The sequence below is a fragment of the Panthera leo genome, chromosome B4, assembly GCF_018350215.1.
Source record: "Panthera leo isolate Ple1 chromosome B4, P.leo_Ple1_pat1.1, whole genome shotgun sequence".
Lineage (NCBI taxonomy): Eukaryota > Metazoa > Chordata > Mammalia > Carnivora > Felidae > Panthera > Panthera leo.
The window spans coordinates 136,162,130-136,183,593 of record NC_056685.1 but is presented as its reverse complement, the minus strand read 5'-3'; the positions used below and the strand labels follow the sequence as shown (position 1 = coordinate 136,183,593).

At 57.7% G+C, this 21,464-nt stretch overlaps 1 protein-coding gene and 1 long non-coding RNA gene across 5 annotated transcripts in view; one reads left to right on the top strand and one right to left on the bottom strand.

Annotated features, from left to right (window-relative positions):
* Nucleotides 1-21,464, bottom strand: part of PARVB (parvin beta) — a 102,976-nt gene that overhangs the window by 42,724 nt on the left and 38,788 nt on the right. For all 4 annotated transcript variants that reach the window (XM_042948075.1, XM_042948074.1, XM_042948076.1 and 1 more), the window contains exons 2-3: nucleotides 9,682-9,771; nucleotides 6,609-6,679 (exon numbers count right to left, since the gene is read on the bottom strand). In XM_042948075.1, the coding sequence (XP_042804009.1) occupies nucleotides 6,609-6,679; nucleotides 9,682-9,771 (161 nt within the window). The remainder of the gene's footprint in view (nucleotides 1-6,608; nucleotides 6,680-9,681; nucleotides 9,772-21,464) is intronic.
* LOC122225244 lies at nucleotides 10,031-11,370 on the top strand. The gene is made up of 3 exons (XR_006205172.1): nucleotides 10,031-10,269; nucleotides 10,634-10,862; nucleotides 11,193-11,370. It is a non-coding gene; the product is annotated as an uncharacterized LOC122225244 (long non-coding RNA).

The following is a 21,464-nucleotide window of genomic DNA, read 5'->3' as shown; positions in this document are numbered from 1 at the left end:
CCCCACACGGGGCGGTTAAGGTGTCACAGCTGCTTGCTGGGAAGGGCATGTGCAGGGAGCATACACACGGGGGGACACGGGAGCCGGGCCCCCTCATGCTCCCACGGCGACTAGAAAGAACTGGTCCCCGTCCTGCTGGTAGTCTAACACCATGGGCGTCCCTGCCGCCTCTCTGATCTTATCTCTGACCACTGCCCTCCTCGCTGGTCCTTATACGTGCCAGGCACACGCATACCACAGGACCTTTGCATCTGCTCTTGCCCCTGCGGGGACGTTCTTCCCCTAGGTACCAACGAGCAGCTCTCGGTTCAAATGCCACCGCCCTGACCACCACACCTCCCACAGAGGGAGAGGAAGCCACCCTGCTTCTTGTTTTGGCTTCCTGCAAAGCGCTCACGGCCATCTGACCACAGTTCGGCAGATCCGTCTCTCCAGCTGGCCTGTCCGTTCCGCAAGGGTTGGGCCTCTGTTTTGCCCGGCGACACATCCCCAGTGGCTAAACTTGGAACAGACCCACGCAAGGCGCTCCGATCAAGTGCAGCGCTGCCTACACAACAGGGCCGGTCTCCTGGCTCCAGAGGCCGCCTGGACATCTGGCTCCAGAGGCCGCCTGGCCCGGAGCGCAGTCCTGCCGTTAAACACGAGACAACGTTTCTGCTACCAAGAAACGAGAACTTAAAAATGCCATCTGATCGCTGACTTGATCAAAGCTCAATTACAGGACAAGACAGAAAGGGGTGAAAAGCATATTCTCCACAACAGGCCAACGGGGGTCGACTCTGGGGAGCAAAAGCAGTCCAGCACCCAAGTTCATCCCCGGCCCCGGGGAGACTCAACCTCCGCCTGGACGCCAACCACAAAGTACCCCGTCCTACTTCCCAGCTGGTCCCTCTCTCAGTCCTCTGCTTCACAAAAGGCTTTTTACAGAGAACACCCGTTGTTATTTTTCGGACGTACTCCTCCGCAAACCCCAAATCCTGCAGGCAAATGTCTAGGACGCACGTTAACGATGCCCGTGGCAGAGCGCTCTGTGCACGTCCGCCTTACGAGCTTGCCTTAAGCAGAATAAAAAATTACCGTTTCTCTAGTTCCTCCTGAACGATAATCAGGATCTGCGGCCTGTCTCCCCCAAAGCTGTGACAGTTATGTTTTAATCACTTCCAAACAGGCTCATCGCTGCTTAATCCACTGAGGCGGGCTTTCCTGCGACGGGCGGGGAGGCCACCCGGAGCTGGGTACGGGGCCAGGACGCATCACAGGGGGCGTCTCCGAGCGGTTCTGGCTCTCTCGGCACTGCCTTCCGCCGAGACCGTTGACATGCAGCTGTTTTCTTCACAGGGACAAAGGGAGGAAGGAAACAGAACTCAACAAGCAGCAAGAGTCTCGTCCGAGAAGCCGGGAAATGAGACGTGAAATCTGCTCACGGGGAGGAAAACGGCCAGCTCGCCTCGGACCAGCGTGGCTTCCCGGGGGCAGGCCTTTCTCTGGCTGTCTGTTCCGGGAGAGCATGACAGCTGCCGTGCTCTCTCTTTCGAGGATCATTCAAAACACAAAGCGTCTCATCTATAAGCTGCAATCTTCCCGGGGCCACGCAAGCCGTTCGCCCCGTTAAGCAGTTCGGGGAGCTTCCGGAAGGTGCTAGAGAACATCACTGCGGCACAAAGCACCAGCAGAGAGCTGCGGGAGGTCTGTCGGGCTCCTGAACCCACGGAAGGCTCGTGCCCACTCCCCGATTCCCACCGCAGGCCCACCCATTCTGCTCCGTGCCCGCGCCGCCCGGGACGTGCTCGCGTGCCAGCACCTGCCACACGGCGATAATGGAGCCTCTGTCACCGTCATGACACTACCTTTCCCGCTTTAATCCGGGCCGGGATGTGAATGGAGGAGGCCAGACTCCAAGCCCACCTTTGCCCCTTAACACTGCATTATGCACAACAGATGCTCAAAGAGAATTTCTGAACGAACGGCCTCGTCCTTATGAGCTGGCTTAGCCCGAGCCGAGCTTGTCTTTTATAGGAGGCAGAGGGCAGCTCACAGTATCTTAAACGGTGACACTTCCGCGACAGCAGGTTGGCGGGGCTAAGTCCACAGAGGGAGACAGGACAGGGGCCAAGACAAGAGGTGAAAAAGACCAGATGACGGAGAACGGAGAAAGGAAAGGAGGGGGCTGACCGTACTTCCGCTGAAGGGTCCCTCGGGTGCCCAGACTGAGACGTGGCCAGCGGACCTCACCCCAGACCCACTCAGGCCTGCGCGTGGTCCACACTCCCCACCAAAAACCCCGGTTCTGAGCCAAATCCCTGCAAAGAACCACGGGCAGGTGCCCTTTGCCGAGGCCTCCTCAGACATGATCAACCAACCAGAGGCTTGGACCAGGCGAGTCCCCGGTGCAGAAAGGGGGTCTGGAAAGCAGCAAGAATCACGAAGGTCAAGGGCATGGAGGCGTTCCGTCGGGACCACCAAGACCGGCCGTCCACACTCCCGGCTCCCAGGGCGTACTCCGGGGACCCCCCGTGTCAGCGTCCAATCCACAAGCGCCCCACCCCCCGCCCCGTGCTCCCAGAGCCCCCTTCCCGAGCTTCAGACCCTGCAGGGCTGGGACGGGGCAAGGAGACGTGGGTCGTCCCGAAGCCACACGCCCTCGGCAGTGGTTTTGACGCAAAACCACACGTTGGTGCCCCGCCCCCGTCGGTATCGCTGTGTGCGGGCACACGCCCAGGCCCTGGGGACCCAGCGGAAGACAGGCCAGACCAAAAGCCAGGTGCCAGGCCATAGGAAGCGGAGGGGAGGAGACCAGGCAGGGCAAGGAGGTGCGAAGCGCCCGGGCGCAGGGAGGGGGCTGGAGGAGGGAGTGGCAGGAGGCAGGAGTGGAGAAGCGGAGAAGGGTACTCCACGCTGGGGGCCAGGAGCGCCCAGACAGGTGCAGACGCTAACCCTGCCCAGAGCGCAGGCTGGCCCGCGCCTCAGGCCCCCGGGGCATCCTGCCAGACGGCGTACCTGGGGCGGGAGCCTGGGCTGCCAGAAGGGACCCACGTGGCCCAGGATGGGGGCTCTGGGTCACCCTCTGTCCATCGGGGCGGAAGGGCTGGGGGCAGCCGGCCGTGAGGGCAGTCGGTTCCGCCCATGGGGTGGTGCTCCCCTAAACACTCCGGACCACGAGGCTTGGGAGCTTCCCTGGCGGGCAGTGCTCGAAGAACACGGTCATATCGTCGCCAGTGACGCTGTCCTCGATGCCGCCAGAAGGCAAGCGGACGGTGCCCTCCTGGGCCTGCCCTGAGCTCCTCCCCCCTCGGCGGGTTTTAACCTGTGTCCTTCCACCGTGACGAAGCACGGCTGAGAGCACGGCAGCGCTCCGTGAGCTGTGCGAGTCTTTCTGGGGTCAAACCTCCATGTCGCCTTGGGGCCCCCAAACTTATAACTGGCGTCAGAAGCGAGGGCGGGCTCGGGGGACCGGTGGCTCTAACCTCACACCCGGGTGGGCACGTGCTCGGCAGCAAAGAGGCCGGGGGCTCGAGCACGGGGAGCAAAGAGGGGAGGTGGGAGGCGACGCGGCCCAGGCTGCTGGCCCCCGAGGGCAGGCCACGGTCCCGGCCTCCAGCCCCAGGAGAGGACGGCAGGCTGACCCTCCCGGCTCACCCCTCACCGGACACGCACGCTGCTCCCAGGAGAAGCGGATGCTGACGCAAGCGAACCCCGACTCAGGGACACACGCGGGCCCCACACGCTGCACCCCACACGCCCGGAGCTCAGCACAGGCATCTCCCACGCCGCCACCCACACGCGACTCTGGTCAAAAAGACTGTGGTTACCGGGGCGCCTGGGGGGGCTCAGTCGGTTGGGCATCCGACTTCAGCTCAGGTTTGCGAGTTCGAGCCCCAAGTCAGGCTCCGTGCGGGCGGCACGGAGCCTGCTTCAGATCCTGTGTCCCCCTCTCTCTGCCCCTACCCCACTTGCTCTCTGACTCTCTTTCTTTCTTTAAAAAAAAAAGGGGGGCCGCAGTTAGTGAGAACGAACACTTCACGTCGGCCCCTCCACACTCCACCACGGCAGCTAATGTCTCGCCGATGCCCACCCAGTGCCACCGTCCCGCTTGCCGTGTTAACGCTTCTTTTGGAAAACGCTTGAGGAAGTAAAAAGTATGCCCCCAAGCCTGCCTCGAAATGCTGCCTGCAGCCTGAAAGCAGGCGGAACCTTCCGGAAATTGCCCATCTCTTGGCACGTGTGCTCCAAGCTGGCAGGACGGCCACATCGAAGTGTCTCGCAGCTGGCCCTTCCAGGAACTGACAGAGTGACCCAGGGGGACTAGGGGACGAACCGGCAGCTGTACCCAGGAAGAGGCACCTTGGGGAAGGGAGGTGACGTAGTCTGGTGACGAGGTTTCCTATGGCTGCTCTAACAAATGACCTCCACGGTACCCGCGTATTATCCCCTTCCAGCCCTAGAGGTCAGAAGTCCAGAATCAGCTCCACGGGGCTAAGGTCAAGGTGGTGGGAGGGCCAGCTCCTTCTGGAGGCTCCAGGGGAGAATCTGTCTCCTCGCCTTCACCGGCTCCCAGACGACGCCTGCACTCCTTGGCACCCGGCTCCTTCCTGCACCTTCCAAGCCCGCAGTGCAGCACCTGCTTTCCTATCATCAGGTTGTATCTACACCCGTGGTCGAATCTCCCCCTCTTCTAAGGACCCGTGTGCCGGGACTGGGCCCACGCGGGCATCCCAGGATCCTCTCTCAAACCAAGACCCCTGCGTTACGTCTGCAGAGCCCCTTTTGCCCAGAAAGAGCGCCCGGGGCCAAGCTCGCTGCTGCTCCCTTGCCGGGGGGCGCAACCCCAGACCAGCAAGAGTGACCAGAAGGGGGGCGAGGCAGGGGCACCACGGAGCTGGCCACGGCTTTGGAACAACACCCAGTCGATGCTCGGCCATGCGGCCGATCTCTTGTGGAGATTCGCAGCTTAATTCACAGTTAGTGAAGCACACCTCACTAACACACACACACACGGTAAGCTGGCGGTGGGGGGGGCGGGGTGCCTCTCCTCTCTGTCCCCGTGTCAAAGCGAGGAGGGCACCAGCTCCGCTGGGGGTGTTTCAAGCTGTGAACTCTCAAGCTTTGCTCACATGTCAGAGAAGGAGGAAGCCCAGGGGTGGTTAATACTAAGTGTCAGCAGGACTGAGCCACGGGCAGCAGAAGGTCTGACTCAACGTTCCTTCTGGCTGCGTCCGTCCTTCCGTCCTTCCGTGAGGGTGTTTCCAGAAGAGATCAGCGTTTGAATCGGAGGACCCAGCAGAGCACAGGAGCCTCCCCATTGCAGAGGGGACCTCCCGCAATCCACAGGGGGGCCTGAATGGCGCGAAAAGGTGGAGGAAGGCTGGAATCGTCCTCTTCTGCACATCAACCCCTGTCCTCAGTTCTCCTGGCTCGCCGGCCTTGGAATGACAGCACCCACTTTCCTGGGTCTCCGGCTGCAGATGGCAGATTGTGGGACTTTCATCGCGTGAGCCGATTTGTCAGAATAAACGTCCCAGGGGCGCCTGGGTGGCACAGTCGGTTAAGCGTCCGACTTCAGCCAGGTCACGATCTCGCGGTCCGTGAGTTCGAGCCCCGCGTCGGGCTCTGGGCTGACGGCTCGGAGCCTGGAGCCTGTTTCCGATTCTGTGTCTCCCTCTCTCTCTGCCCCTCCCCCGTTCATGCTCTGTCTCTCTCTGTCCCAAAAATAAATAAGAATAAACGTCCCAGAGATAGGCAGACAGACAGACAGACAGAGAGATGGATGGATCCATTCTGTTGGTTCCGTTTCTCTGGAGAAGCCGAACCCTTTCCACCACCTCGACATCCCCTGTAATAACATCTTGGGGGGCTGAAAGAGGGGGTCACTTTTCTCCCCAATTTCTTGTGTGGGATGGGAGAAAAAAATTCTTCAAAAAATGAACTAGGCCGTTTAAGTTGTTAAGAATCCACATTTGGGGGTGGGTCCTAACACGGACACCTTCAAGGTCAGTTTTTAGAAGGACACAATTTGCCAAGGTTTTCTTTATTCTGCGTCAGCCCCTGTGAGAACACGGCCGTGTAGCAGGCACCTCGGGTCCGACGGCGGAGGCCGAGGTAGAGAAACGTGTTTGAGGGGTGCTTTTAATAGACCACGTCTGTGGCCTGGCCTGGCCGTGCACGGTGTTTTCAGCGCCTTGGGGGGGTCACCCGAGCCGACCTCGAGCTGCAGAAGAGAAACCTTTTCCACGGCTGCCCAGGCAGCCCGGAGCCGGGTCTCCCGGGGGGGGGAGCACGCTGTCAGCGCCCCGAGCCTTCGCTCAAAGTCAGAAGGATTGCCTTTTGAAGCTCTGTTGTGGTTTAGATCAGAGCAGTCAAAACCACAGTCCACACGAGGACGCACACAAATGCCACAAATACGGCCTCACCGCTGAGCCGGAGCTCAGAAAATCAGGCAGAGGACGCAGAAGGCACCGCCGTGGCTCAGAAGCAGTCCCGGGAGCCCCCGCCCTCCCACCACCGCCTCCCTGACCCCGGGGACCATCTTTTGGGCTCAGCCCCTCACCCTCCGCCCCCCCCGATGCAGCCCAGCAGCGCGAATGGAACGTGCTAACCGAGGCGCTCCTTACCTTGACCAGCTCCTTGAATTTGGGGTCATCCTTGGACGTGGGGTCGATCATTGTGCGTTCCTCATTCTCCTCTGCCGGGGAAAAGAGTCACGGTCAGCACCAGTGGGCGTGCGGGGGCACGGGGACGGCCGGCTCCCCTCGCACAAAGCAGGGCAGACGGACTGAGAGCAGAGAGAGCCACCGGCCCCGCACGGTGCCACATCAAGTCACAAGAGCCGGAGCGGGCAGCCGACTTCTGGAAGGTGGATGGGCCCGGCCCCTTCCTGAACGGGAAGCAGGAAGCCGCCCCAGGCTGGGGACGAAGGGAGAGGACGGCACGCACACAGCCCGAATCGGATCTGTGGGAAGAGCTCCCCGCAGCCACTGTTAATAAATACGTATACTGAGAAAGCTCACTGGGGCGCCTGGGTGGCTCGGTCGGTTAAGCGGCCGACTTCACCTCAGGTCATGATCTCACGGTCCGTGAGTTCGAGCCCCGCGTCGGGCTCTGTGCTGACAGCTCAGAGCCTAGAGCCTGTTTCAGATTCTGTGTCTCCCTCTCTCTGACCCTCCCCCGTTCATGCTCTCTCTCTGTCTCAAAAATAAATAAATGTTAAAAAAAAATTAAAAAAAAAAAAAAAGAAGAAAGCTCACCACTATGTAAAACAGTACGGACCAAAAAATTAGGAAAAAATAGCGAAAATAAGTGGGTGACGGTGGGCGAGGTTTCACAATAAAACGTGTTCATCCCTGTTCTGTTTACTGGTCACTTGTTCTCGCTCCATGTTCAGGCCTCGATCCAAGGACGCTGGGGCCCAGCAAGCTGCCCCTGAGGGACTCATGTGACAATAAGGAAGATCCACGGGGGCCGGACACGAACCAGAACAAAACCGACCAGGGCCCGGAAGGAGAGGGGGTGTGGGAGGCACAGCTGACTGCGTGCGGGGAAAGCGGAGAGGGAGGCCTCGGGGCCTGGGCAGGGGTGGGCCCGCAGGACACACAGGTGACAATGACCAGGCTCCTGGGGCCCAGTCCGTGCCGGAGGGAACGAAAGGGCTTTGAGTGGAACTGGCTTCACAGCAGGAAATTTTAAAACGTGACAAAGTGGAGAACTATTTTGGAGTCGTGCAGATCTGATGCTTGAGAGTTCCAGGTGACATACAGGGGACCACACAGGGGTCCCTTGTGATGTCCCTGCTAGGGCCCTCAGCAGCCTCCTGGTACTCCCGGGACCAAGGCCAGACCCTTCCACGTGGCCTCCAAGGCCCTCTGCAGCCTGGCTTCCCCAGCTGTCCCAGGCACTCTCCACTCCAGCCCTCCCAGCTTTCCCCTGCCCCTCAGCAAGCCTCACCACTGCCTGCCGCAGGGCCTTGGCACATGCCGCTGTCCATCTGACACCCTCTCCCCCAACTCCACAACCCCTCTGGCCTTCAGATGTCAGTTCCAGGTGCTGACAAGGTCAGTCCTTATCGAGGTCACCCAAGCTTCAGGGACGAGTAGAATGTTACGAAGCAAACTGAAGCTTTGCCCAAGAGCAGCTATTTATAAAGATGATAAAACAGGAGGGTTAGGGCCCAGGCAAAGGCAAGTTCAAGGCATTATCAACAAAACAACAGCCTGACAGATGTTTCCAATTAACCTTCTAGCCCTCCTGTTGGTTTAAAGCAGGGTTCTCAACAGGACGGACAGTCCCTCCACCACCCCAGGGGGGCTATAGCCATGTCTGGAGACGTTTTTGGTCGTCCCAGCTGGTGGCACCTAGTGGGCAGAGGTCAGGGATGCTCAAACCCACAACGCACAGGACAGGCCCCCACAGTTAAGAATGACCCAGTGCCAAATGTCCACAGTGCCGAGGTGAAGAACCTTGTTCTGTGTCAGGCTAATTTCCAGGCCCACGAGCTAGTCCCCGCGTTCCCCTTGGAAAGGGTCACCTGGGAGCATCTGCCTGGACAGCAACTTCAGCCTGGCTGAAGACAACCAAAAGCAGGACAGTGAGGGGTTACACTCTTCCAAGAAGAGAGAGGGGCCACAGTGGACCCCAGCAGGATCTCAGGGGGGCTCGTCCAGCACTGGGCTTCAAGCCTGCCAGGCTGAACCTGTGTCTGCATTTCTCCACAAGCTCCCGCTGGCCTGCCCTTGTCGTGGAAACCACGAGGGAGGGACCGACCAGGACTTCCCTTTGAACCAGGGTTTGGAAATACACAATCAGATTGATCAGATCCCAAAACGCGCGTTGAGAAAAACACGTCGCCTGTCGCCTCCTCAGTGCCGGCTGTGACATGGCCCCAAGGAGGTGGGTGCAGGGGCCTTGCCGCTCGCTGGGTCCTCCCTAGCAAGCCCGTGGCTTTGGGATAGCTCTGGCTCGCGCACAGATGGGGGTGTACTAATTACGTTTCTTCCTTTGTATATTCGCTAATGCTGTGACACCTCGGGGCCTGTGGACCTAGAGATACTACTGTCCCTTCCCGGGCTGGCCAGTTCCTAAAGTGGCAAACAAGGCCCCCGTGACTGCCTTTTCTGGGCAAACCAACCAACCCGGAGCCCATCCCCAGCCACCTCTTTGACTGGGTTCTCACACCCCCTGCCCACATGTCCCTAATCACCCGGGGGCAGCTTCAGACCTCTCCAGAGAGCCTCTAGAGCCCACGGAGATGATCGACTCGCCAAGCCAAACCTGCCTACCCTGCCCCACCCAGCCCTTCCCGCAAGGAGAGAAAGGCCCCGCTCTCCCCTCCTGCCTCCCAGCCACCCCTGGCAGGAAACCCCCCCGCCCCGGGAACTGTGTGTGTAACAGGCCATCGTTTTAGGGGTGGTCAGCCCCTGATCTGTGGGCCTCGTCGTACTTAAATACTAACAAAGCTCACACCTGAAATCAGAGAGGCGGAAACTTTCAGAGGAAGATGCAGTTTTTCCTACGGCCTTTTCTAAACGTGACCTTGAGCCAGGAGCCCCGACTCTCCAACGCCAGCTGGGATGATGTGAGATCTGCAGACCACGCCGACCGACGGTGCCCCTTGTCAGCCTCACCAACCCCGGGCACACGCCGCGGAAGGCCAGCTCGCTCACGACAGGGGGCCGGCAGGACCTGCCTTACCTAGCAAAGTGTCTTCGGGGTGGACGTCCACCGAGGCAGGGGACATCGGCGAGTCGATGGCATGTCTGCCTTCTTCCTGTAGGTCACTCACTGTGGAGCAGGAAGAGAGAAGAAAACAAGGGTTGGTGTGAACAGAATTCCATGGCCTCGCATGTTGGCAGCAGAAACAGGAAGGAATCAACTCCTGTTTTCCAAGCCTTTAACAAACATTCCTAAATGGCCTGCTGCCCAGAAAGAGTCCAAGGGAAAATGCTCCGAACCGAGAATACATCCCCCGGCTCTTCCCCCTCACCAAGGACTTCTGGGGCCCGCCAAGCCCTGCCAGTCTTGTTTTCGCTGCTCTTTGGAACACATGAGTAAGACACGGAAGCTTCTGGATGCTTCCAGACCCTCCCACGGCTGCTGAGATGGACAAAGCTGGAGTATCACAGCGACGGGGCCTACAAAGGCGGGCGTCCCTCTGCTCCCGGCAGAGCTGTGTCCTCAGCCGCGGAATCTGGGGGTGCAGGCCCCTCCCAGCAAGTCCGGAATCTAAAGCAATGCTGTTGTCGATGACCTGGTTCAAGGGGACAGAAAGCTGACAAGCAGGTAATGGCCAGGGTTGTGGTGTTAGAGCACGCAATAGGACCCAACAAACCAGACCACAGGCTTGGAGCTGGAGGCACCATGACCTCGGGTCTAGACAGCACCAGCCTGTGTCTGTGTGTGTGTGTGTGTGTGTGTGTGTGTGTGTGTGTGTGTGTGCGCGCGCGCGCGCGCGCGCACGTGCTGGGTAGAGGGCGCACTTCACAGTCACAGGGCTCGGATCCTACAGGATCCCTCGCTCCCCACACTAGAGGCCCTCCAGGAGAATGCCTGGGGTCACATCCGCCGTGGGGGACCCCCAGGACTAACACCCCTGCCCTTGTCACACTATGTTTCCTCTGGCGCCCGGCTGCTCCTGGGACTCCAGCCTCCAGACGCAAGATCCGATTCAATGGGTGGGGCCTGGGCACCTGCTGCTTTGGCAGCCCTGCTTAAGGACACTGGGCAACCGTCCCCATCACACGCCACAGCCCGGCCTCTCCATCGGTCACTGGTTTGCCCAGGTCTTCTCTTCTGCGAAACGTTCTCACGCGTTCTCTCTCAATACCCCGGTCACTGTGAACCAACCACACGTCCGATCCCGGGCATGTGAAGAGGTAAGTAGCATGGGGACAGGGCCTGACGGCTTTGGGGCAGGCGGGTGGGGGGGATCCCCCCAACTTTGCTAGTGTTGTGACCCCAGGCAAGACCCAGTGACCCCTCTGAGCCTCTTTCCCCAAAATGTCAGGGCCCCTGGAAGGGTGAAATGATGAACACCAGGTCTCCAGCCCAGAGCCAGGCACACAGAGGGCTCTGCGGACAGCCGACCCTCCGCCCCGCACAAGGACGAAAGCAGTGGGGCCCCAGGTCGCCTGCTTCTAACATCGGTGAAGGGCCTGAGGCGAGGCTTTTTACGCGGTCAACTTTCGCATTCCCATGTTCCACAGCAGCACGATTCACAAAAGGCGGCCAACAACACAGGTGCCCGGCAAGGGGTGACAGAATGAAGCAGAATGTGATGTACCCACACGATGGAATGCTGTGCACCCGGAAAAAGGGAGGAGATTCTGGGGCGCCTGGGGGGCTCAGCCAGTTAAGCGTCGGACTCTCGGTTTCAGCACAAGTCATGATCTCACAGTTTGGGGAGTTCGAGCCCCACGTCAGGCTGTGTGCTGACAATACAGAGCCTGCTTGGGATTCTCTCTCTCTCTCTCTCTCTCTCTCTCTCTCTCTCTCTCTCTCTCTGCCCCTCCCCTGCTCACATCTCTCGCAAATAAATAAACTTAAAAAAAAAAAAAAAAAAGGAAGGGGGCGTCTGGGTAGCTCAGTCAGTTCAGCAGTGGACTTCGGCTCAGGTCACGACTTCACAATTCATGGGCTCAAGCCCCGCGTCGGGCTCTGTGCTGACAGATCGGAGCCTGGAGCCTGATTCACATTCTGTGTCTCCCTCTCTCTCTCTGCCCCCCTCCCGCTCACACTCTGTCTCTCTCTCTCAAAAATAAATTAAAAAAAAACATTTTTAAAAAGTTTAAAAAAAAGGACGGAAATTCTAACACCAGCTACCACATGGGTGAACCTGGAGGGCATCAGCTCCTTGAAACACTCACAACAGGACAAACACTGTGCGACTGTACTCACACAGTGAGGGACCCAGAGTCGTCACATCCAGAGACCTGAAGTGGAATGGTGGGGGGGGGGGGGGGGAGGAAGGGGGGAGGGGGAGTCCCCTAACAGGGAGCGAGTTTCAGTTCCTGATGAAAAGCAGCTTCAGGAGATGGGAGGGTGGTGACTGCACAACACTGTGAATGGAATGAACGCCACTGAAAAAAGCCCACTTAAAAAGGGTTAAAATGATCAATTTCATGTTATGTATGTTTTACCACAAAAAAAAGTAGAGAAAAGAAAGAAGAAAAGAAAAAAGAAAAGGAAAGAAAGAGAAAAGAAAAGGAAAGGAAAGGAAAGAAAGAGAAAAGAAAAGAAAGAAAAGAAAGGAAAAAGAAAAGAAAAAAGAAAAGAAAAGAAAAGAAAAAGAAAGAAAAGGAAAGAAAGAGAAAAGAAAAGAAAAGAAAAGAGAAAAGAAAAGAAAAAAGGAAAGAAAGAGAAAAGAAAAGAAAAGAAAAGAAAAGAAAGAAAAGGAAAGGAAAGGGAAAAAAAGAAAAGGAAAGAAAGAGAAAAGAGAAGAAAAGAAAAGAAAAGAAAAGAAAAAAGGAAAGAAAGGGAAAAGGAAAGGAAAAGAAAAGGAAAGAAAGAAAAAGAAAACAAAAGAAAAGAAAAGGAAAAAGGAAAGGAAAAGTGAATGCTTTGCCAACAACATCCGGTCTGGAGGTCTGCCCGGCGGTCGGCCCCTCGCACGCACACAACCTAATCCGACCCCCACAGGGCGCATCCTAGGAACTGGCCCCACGCACGGCCGTCTTTTCACCCCCAAGCCCTTAGCCTGACTCCGTGCAAGACACAGACAAATGTTACCACCCTGACGCGTAAAGGATGCTCAGGTCGGTTTCTGAGAAGTCCCCACCCCCACTCTCCCAGCAATACTCTGAAGATGACGCCCACCGGTGGCCCAGGCCAGCCGAGAAAACAGCCGCCCAGTTTCAGCAACTGTTTTTCACTATGTAACGAGTTACAAAAGCCATTTGAACCAGCCCATCGTGTTCGAAGGCAGAAAAAGGAAAGAGGAAAAGAGATCTTTCAGAGGAAGTCCTCACGTATACACGAGGCGCATACTTGTGGGTGTATGCAGAGACCCTGAGCTCCTAAATCCCATTTCCCAGGCTGACATCACAGAAGGACCGAGAGGCCAAGGAGGTCCGCTGGGGTCCAGGCCGCCGGAGCCGTGGTTATGCTCACAGCCCAGGAGAACAACAGGCTTTGGAGTCACGTCAGCGGGAGGTGGCCCAGGTGGGCTTTGGGACACAGGTGTGCCACACAGGCGAGTCACGACGACGAGCCCGTGGAACCTCCAAGAAAGACGCCACACGGGCCGTCCGCCCACCGGGACACAGGACGTGAGCCAGAGCACGTGGACACAGAGATGATTCCAGAGGGCCCTGCCGCCTGGTCTCAAAGACACAGGGAGCCGGGCAAGAGAAAGGAACCGCATTTTCAAAGCATGGAAACTGGGTCACATGAACACAGAGAAGTTTCCACCCCGCCCTTGAACATCAAAGATAACACTAAACAGGACCCGAGATTTCTCGACCTTAATAGACGAGAAACGCTCTGGCAGAACGACCCAGGCTCTGTCTGGCTCAAGGACTCACATTCCAAAGGAGTTTGTGCTCAGAGCCCGGGGGGGGGGAGGGGGGGGACAGGACAGGGCCGGCGGTTATGAGCCCGGGGCTGTGCCCACAGAGCTCGGCGTTGGAATCTCACTTAACCACACGCTCGGGCCCGTGGTCTGGAGTGGGTCCCTTTGCCTTGCTAAGCCTCAGTTTTCCCGTCTGTAATGTGGGAGCGGTGGCAGTACCCGCCTCGCAGGGGTTCTGAGGAACAAGCGACATCATGAATGCTCAGCTCTGGGTTCACAGCGCAAGCTCTGAGGCACTGAGGGAAAAGGGGAGGCATCCCAGGAAGAACCAGGGAGGGCTTCTTGTAGGAGGAAGCAACTGGGTGCAGCCTTGAACGATCAAGAATCTGGATCTTGATTCTGCAAAGCATACGGGTGACACATCAGAGCCGGGATTCTGGAAGCCCAACGTGGCAGCCACGTGGACCTGAGCCACGGCAGGGATCCACAGACGCCTCTTCGGGACTCCGCTGCTCCTCACAGACGGGGTTCCCCAAGGGACACAGCCCCGTCACCGAGGACCTTTCTGTCTGAATCTGTTACCGTCCTCCGACGGTCAGTCTGACATTTGGAAGGAGGGGCTCTGCTTGAACCGCGGTGGCTTTTCCCCAAGGACCCTACTCCGCCAGCTTAGTGGCTTTCCATTGATCCCTGGAATGTTCTGGTTTCTAAAGTACTGGTCCATGTGCCAGAAAGTGGAACACTTCAAAGATGCAAACTGCCAGCTGCCCTGAGTCACGGAGAAAGATCCGCTGGCCTGGGAGGGCCGGCGTCTGGGGTGTATAACGGGTGTGGACGTTCAAAGGGATGGGGGCTCTGTGTCACGAGGCTGGGGACTCACTGATTTCCTGAGTGTGCATCACTGTTTTGAGGTGAACGCCCTTGTCCACACCAAGCCTGACAGCCAACCAGGAGGAAATCGATGGCCAAGGTCCGCACGGCACCCAAGTTCAGCTTGCGGGGCTGACCGCGTGGCTGTGGGACAGGGGACACAGGGCTGGGGAGATGCCGGGAGCCTGGGGGACAGGATGAAGCCCGGGTCAGGGGACAGAGCCAAGCGGCCGCCCGTCGCTCGGCCTGGGGTGGGGGGCAGGCTGAGAGCAGTCACCAGCAGCACAAGCTTTCAAAAAGGCTCGAAATTCAGGGTTTAGTGTGGAATCTCCCAACTTATAAACGTGTGCAAATCATTCCAGTTCTGTCGGCCAACCAGGGGTCGCCGTTTTGCGACCTCAGGTGGCAGTGAACGGATTATCCACGTTCTTACTGTCCGTGGGATGTGGACTGTGGGCCGCTAACGTTTCCTGAGCACCTACTATGGGCCAGGCACCTTCCATGCCACCCATTCATCTCATCTCCTAACAAGTGCGGGAGGGAGTGGCCGGGTCCTGGCTGAGCCCCAGTCTCTTCGCTGTGAACGCACCTGACATACACCCCCCCCCCCCGTGAGCCCCAGAGTCAGGACCGAACCTGGTCTTGCACCTCCCTACGCCCAGCTAAGTCCTCCCCACCTTCAAGCCTCAGCTTATTGGCAACCTCCTCCAGGAAGCCCTCCTGGGTGTTCCCTTCCCACCCCGGGCTCCCCTCTGCCTGGCTCACATCACATGGCCCTAGAACTCTCTCTTTCCTGGACCATACGCCCCCATCCACACCAGGGCTAACTCGGCCCGTGCACACAACAGGCCTTCGCATTTGGGTAACAGCACAACAGAAGCCTCCTGTCGCTTTCGGATCCCGGCTCGGCCGCCGCCGAGCTGATCCTGGCCAGGCATGCAGGAAGTACTCCATAAACGCTCGCCTTTTAGCATCTGTTGAATCGATGCACGAAGGCATGATTCCAAAGCCCCGTTCCCTTTCCATCACCCCACCCAAGGACTGGGCAAGGCTTAAAAAAACAAAAAAAAAAAAAACAAAAAAACCCCACCTCTCCTGCCTGGAATTAGGAGCACATAAAAAGGAGGAACGACAATTGAAAACCACAACCTCAACACTTGAAAGCGTATCTCATAAAAAGCCTGCCACTCACACCCCAGGCCAAATGCAAAGGCTTCATCTTTCATTTTTTTTTTTTTAATCTTTTCCTTCGTATGGGTTTCATTTATTTATTTATACCCAGGCTCTTCCCCAGAAAAAAAAAAAAAAATGCTTTTAGGCACCTTGTTTTTTTCCCCTTTGACATGACTGCAAAAGCCCAACTCTGAGAGCTGCTGGCTCACAGAGGAAGGTCACGGTCAGGGGGGCAGAGGTCTGAATGCATAAAGGCTTCTCGGCTTCTCGCTCCGTGAGGGGCGCCGGGGCAGGAAGGGGGACCACAGCACAAGGCCTGCCAACGATGGGGTGCAGGGAGCCCACTGGGGGCTCACCTGCTTCGCGGAGGATCCAGAGGCCTCACGGCGGGGGTGGGGGGGGGGGGGTGAGCCTCAGCCTCTGGAGCTCAAGACTGACAACTCCATTTTCTGCCATTTTTCTAAGGGTGTCATTTCCACGATGCTTTGCCTCCTAGGAAGACTTTTCACGCCATATGTACACGTCCTGGTTTTGGTGCCGAACAGATCAGGGGGAGAATTTTCAGCAGCCCCGTGTGAACCAGCTCAAAGAGAAAACTCCAACAAAAACAGCGTGTGGGCCACCCCATCCCCCATCTACAGGAGGAACTTGAAACCGGGAGGAAAGCTTACCGGCCCGGGGCCAGACATACCCAATCGCAGTCACAGCCGGTCCTCAAAGGAACTGAGCGTCCTCGGAGTTGCGAGGAAAAGTAAGGAAAAGTCCAACGGCCGGGGCAAGGAAAGTCGGGGGGACGGTAACATCCCTGTGCTTTAGGAGACCCAACAATGAGGCTTTCCAGGCCCCTGCCAAATAGTGAGGGCTTCCTGGGAGTTTTCCGGCTTCCGTCCTTGCTCAGGGGGGTCGTTTCTCTGCAGAAGTTATACTTTATCAGAGTAATTATGGGCGCCTGGGTGGCTGAGTCACTGAAGCGTCCAAGGCTCAGGTCACGATCTCACGGTTTGTGAGTTCGAGCCCCGTGAGTCAGGAGTCGGGTCTCTCCCGTTCTCTCTGCCCCTCCCTTACTCCCGTGCATGTGCACACGTTCTCTCCCTCTCCCTCCCTCTCAAAATAAATAAACTTAAAAAAAAAATTTTTTTTTTAACACGGTGGTTCTTCCAGACAATAAATCAAATTGTACTTCATGTGAAGATCTCACAGCTCAGGTAAAACAGGGCCCAACTCAGCGGGTTAAGCATCCGACTTCGGCTACGTCATCATCTCACGGTTCCCGAGTTCAAGCCCCGTGTCGGGCTCTGGGCGGGCAGCTCGGAGCCTGGATCCCGCTTCGGATTCTGTGTCTCCCTCTCTCTCTGCTCCTCCCCTGCTCGCACTCTGTTTCTGTCTCTCAAAACTAAACATTTATAAATACATACATACATAAAAACAGGGCCCAAGGAAGATCTAAGCAAGAACACGCTCCACGGCTGGGGGAGGGGAAGCCATGAACAGCCCTCCATGACACCTGCAGATTCCGTGTTCAGAGCGAGCTACGGATCACAACTCCAAGGGGTGAGCTACTCCCGGCGTATCACGCTCGCAAAGGCCTTGAAACGGGAGGCCCCGTCTTTCCCAGGAGGTTAGGGGGTCCGGGCTGAATCTCCACCATCCCCAGAATTAACAGCAGATGGAGGGCAGTGTTCGGCCCAGGGTCAGAGTCTGTGGGAGCGGACAGTCCCCCGGGGGGCCGCTGTCCTTCCCGACCCGGATGTGGGACGGGAGTGAAATGACCTCCAGCGACCCGACCCAGTAGCGCAACGTAAAACAGCCTCTCAACCTTTTTTTAAAAATTTTTTTAATGTTTTATTTATTGTTGAGACAGAGAGAGAAAGAGCACAAGCGGGGGGAGGGCGGAGAGAGAGGGAGACACAGAATCCGAAGCAGCTCCAGGCTCCCAGCTGTCCGCACAGAGCCCGACGCGGGGCTCGAACCCACGGACCGTGAGATCGTCGTGACCTGAGCCAAAGTCAGACGCTCAACCGACTGAGCCACCCAGGCGCCCCTGAGCCTCTCAACCTTTAAAGTGGCAGATCCGGCTGGTTCTTCCTGAGGAATGACATCTGGCCTCGGCACGAGCACGCCGGCCCACCGTCTCGAGCTCCGTATATCTGTGTGTGTTTAACTCGCGGTCACTTCTCGGCGGAGGATGAGTGCCTGAACCGCACAGACAACACCACAGCAACAAAAAAGTACCGTGACGGTTACCCAAACCACACGGGTCGCTCGGTCTGACGTCTGATTTATGGGGTTTCGCTCTGCCGGGGCACACGGTTCTACCCCGGCTCTCGACGTTTACCGGCAAAAATAAACGTGCGAGCATGTCAAGAAAGCGAAATCCACAGGAGGTCAGCAGGCGTTACTGACCTCACATCAAGAGCTCGCGGCTAAAGATCTGTCCCGTTGGGGCAGCAGCAAGCAAGCCTCGGGCCGGGTCCTACAGCCTGCTGATCTAGCCAACACCCATCGAGGGTCACCTACGTTGTCGCCGCTTGGCCGGGCACTAAGGGGAGAACCAGACGGAGCCTGTCCTCACTGTGCAGATCGTCGCGAGCCGGCAGGAGACGGAGGGGAAGGATGTGTCCTGGCCCCTGGCATCCAACGGCCTGGCCCAGGACCTAGCAGAGAAAGCACTAATGGGATGAATGTAGGTATACATATATATATATTATTTTATTTATTTATTTATTTTTAAGTAGGCTCCATGCCCCACGCAGGGCTCAAACTCACAACCCTGAGATCAAGACCTGAGCTGAGATCAAGAGTTGGGACGCTTAACCAACTGAGCCACCCAGGTGCCCAATGTATAATTAATTAAGTTCAATATGCATCATGGTGTTGAATTGTAAAAAGCAGGTGTCAGGGGCGTCCGGGTGGCTCAGTCCATTAAGCGTCCGACTTCGGCTCAGGTCACGATCTCGCGGTCCGTGAGTTCGAGCCCCGCGTCGGGCTCTGTGCTGACAGCTCAGAGCCTGGAGCCTGCTGCGGATTCTGGGTCTCCCCCTCTCTGCCCCTCCCCTGCTCGTGCTCTGTCTCTCTCTCTCTCTCTCAAAAGTAAATACACATTAAAAAATAAATAAAAAACAGGTTTCAAGACAATCCGGCGTGATATTTATGCAAACAGCACAATCAGAGACTCAAAGCGATATGTTCCTAGGTGTATGCATCTAAACTCATAGAGAACAGAAGGACAGGCCCCGGTCCCCAATGACAAGGACAGTGTTAAACCTCTGGGAGCGGGGAGGGCAGAGGAAAGGAGGAGACGGGGAAGGCTTGGCCGTGGCCGTATTCCTACGTTCTTGTGAAATAAAGTTATTAGGACATTGTGCTTGGAGGACGTGCCCCCGGCCCCAAAGCTCACGACAGCCAATGCCGCAGGGAGGGGGGCCCTGCCGCAGCCGAGCCTGTCCCGGGGTGCTCACCTCTGAGGCCAGGAAGGGCCGAGGCGCAGAACTCGCCTTGCCAGGCGGCCCTGCGGGAAGAGAGCTCTGTCTGCAGCAGACCCCCCACCCCCACCCCGAGGAAGTCACAGAGGGCCACACGCCTGTGCCTTCACGTGTGGGCAAGAGAGAAGCCGTAAGTTTGGGGGTGAAGAAATAGGTCGCCCCCGGGTGACTCTGTCATCACCCACAGGCTCAGAGGAATACCTTCTGCTGGATGCAAGAGGCATCTACACAGCTCAGAACCTTGGAATCCCCTGTCCTCGGCGCCGTTTTAAGACCCTGTGCTGCTCCTCTGTGCTTTGACGGAAAAGATCATTCCATGCCTTCTGTCTCCAGTGACACCGGGGAAATGCACGCTGCCTGGATCAGCCTGGGAAGGGTGTGGGAGGGGGGCTCAGGGGCCACATCCTGGGGAACCCAGCAGGGGGCACCTGCAGAAGGGAGACCAGCCCTAGGAGGACATCACCGTGGATACCCCTGTTGTCACCGCTGGGATGCCAATCGTCCCCCGCCTCCCATCATCAGCCAGAGCCTGCCCTGGGGCCTTGGCTGACCACTCACCCCCGAGGCACTAAACTTGGGATCCCCCTGGGCTCACAGGCTGATCCAGCAGGTCTGGGCGGGGTCCGAGGCTCAGCGTCAGTAACCGTCACCCCAGGGTGATGCTGCTGATGCCGGGCCGAGAGCAGCAAGAACTTAGAAGACACGAGCACACCCCACCAGCCCCCCGAAATCCAAACCGGCGAGCAAGTCGACTTCTGTGTCCCTTTCAGAGATGAAGACAGGGGCCACGTTTCAGCAACTTTCTACCCGGCCAGCGCCTGCCCCAGGTGACTGCCTCCCCAGGAAGGAAGGAGATTTACTGAGCACATCTTCCCCGCGCTATCATGCCAGGCTCCCACCAGGGACGAGGTCTCTAAAAGAGCGAGCCACATCCGAGCTGGCACAGCTGGTTAGGGATGGATCCGAGCACCCGACCCCAAACCACAACATCTCCCAGCTTCTAGCGGGGTCGGAGGGAAGCACAGACCGTTTCCTGCCTGCGGGAGGGGGAACCCAGAATTTCGCTCCTTCTCCAAATCCCTGTTCTCGATCTTGAGCCAGATGCAGAACTGCCTGTCCCCACGGCGATCATCTTGCCACCCTGGCTTCTCCCGAGACCCTCTTTTCCAAAGGGCTGGTGCCCACGCCGTTGGGCTGGGGTTCCCCCGGCAGCACTGCCCCAGCCTCAGGGGACACAGCACGCAATCTGGAGGGACAGGGAAATCAAAAGAGGGAACCCCACAGCACAGCCCTGACCACAAGAAGCCACCGCAAACGATAACCTCAATCTGGAGCCGTGGGTGATTGAAGGTGGAAAGTTCCCGACACACATATACACGCAAAGAGCACAGAGAGGAACTGAGACGCTAGACAGGACCCTCCTGAGACCCTGCATCCTGTGTCCGGTCCTAGGGGCAGCCGGTGGGGAGAGGGGAGGAACCCGTCACCAGGAGGGCCACTCAGCCTCCCGCGGGTCCCGCCTCAGCCTCTCCGCTTCTGCAGGTGACCATCCTGGACTCTGCTGTTTCTTCTCTCCGGCGCCCGGTCGCCCTTCTTCTGGTCAAACGGAGCCCAGCATCTACCCACCGTTCTCGGGACTTACAATCCAGGTGGGGATCTGCCTCCAACCCCAGTGGAGCCAATGGGTATGCTATTCTCCCCAAAACACAGTTATCGAGGCAGGAACGTGCTTGCCCTGATCAGGGTCAGCGGCCACAGGGAGACCATGCTGGGAATGCAGAATGAGACGGGCACTTTCTCCCAACGGCCTCGATCCAGCAAGGATGCCCGTGGGAGCGGTACCTTCATCGTACCCCCCCCCAGTCGACCCTGGAAATGAAGACAGGGTCAACAGGACGGAGGGAACAGTTCAGCAACACCATCCGTGTGCTGGATCAAGCCTTACCTGAGGCCAGCCACAGGCAGCTCTTTCTGTCAAACGCAACGGGGGATTCTGTCTTGTTCCTGTTCCACTTTGGGTTGAGTTTCCTGTCATTTGCAAACTGAGTCCCGTCTGATACAGCAGTCCTCCCGGCACGCAAAGCTAACCATGGTGTAATCCACACCACGGCTCCCACCGGCTCCGGGGTAAAACCCAAACCCCCCAAACCCGTGATGAGCGAACCCGACCTGTTTCCATCCGGCTAACTCCAACTACAGCCCCCGGATTTGTCAGGGCAGCGTTCCGTTTGCGCTCATGCCCTAGACAGAGTTAGGGCTCCTCCGGTTCCCAAGCCCCCTGCACGCGACAACTACAATCTTTTACCCCCTGTCACGTGGCTGTGGGGTGTGTCCGCCTCCCTGCACCCTGCCCCCCCCCCCCAGGGCTGTAGAGGCGCCAGGTGCCGGTCCGGACCATGACCTCGTATCTTGCACGAAGCCTGACATGAAGCGTGCGATAAATA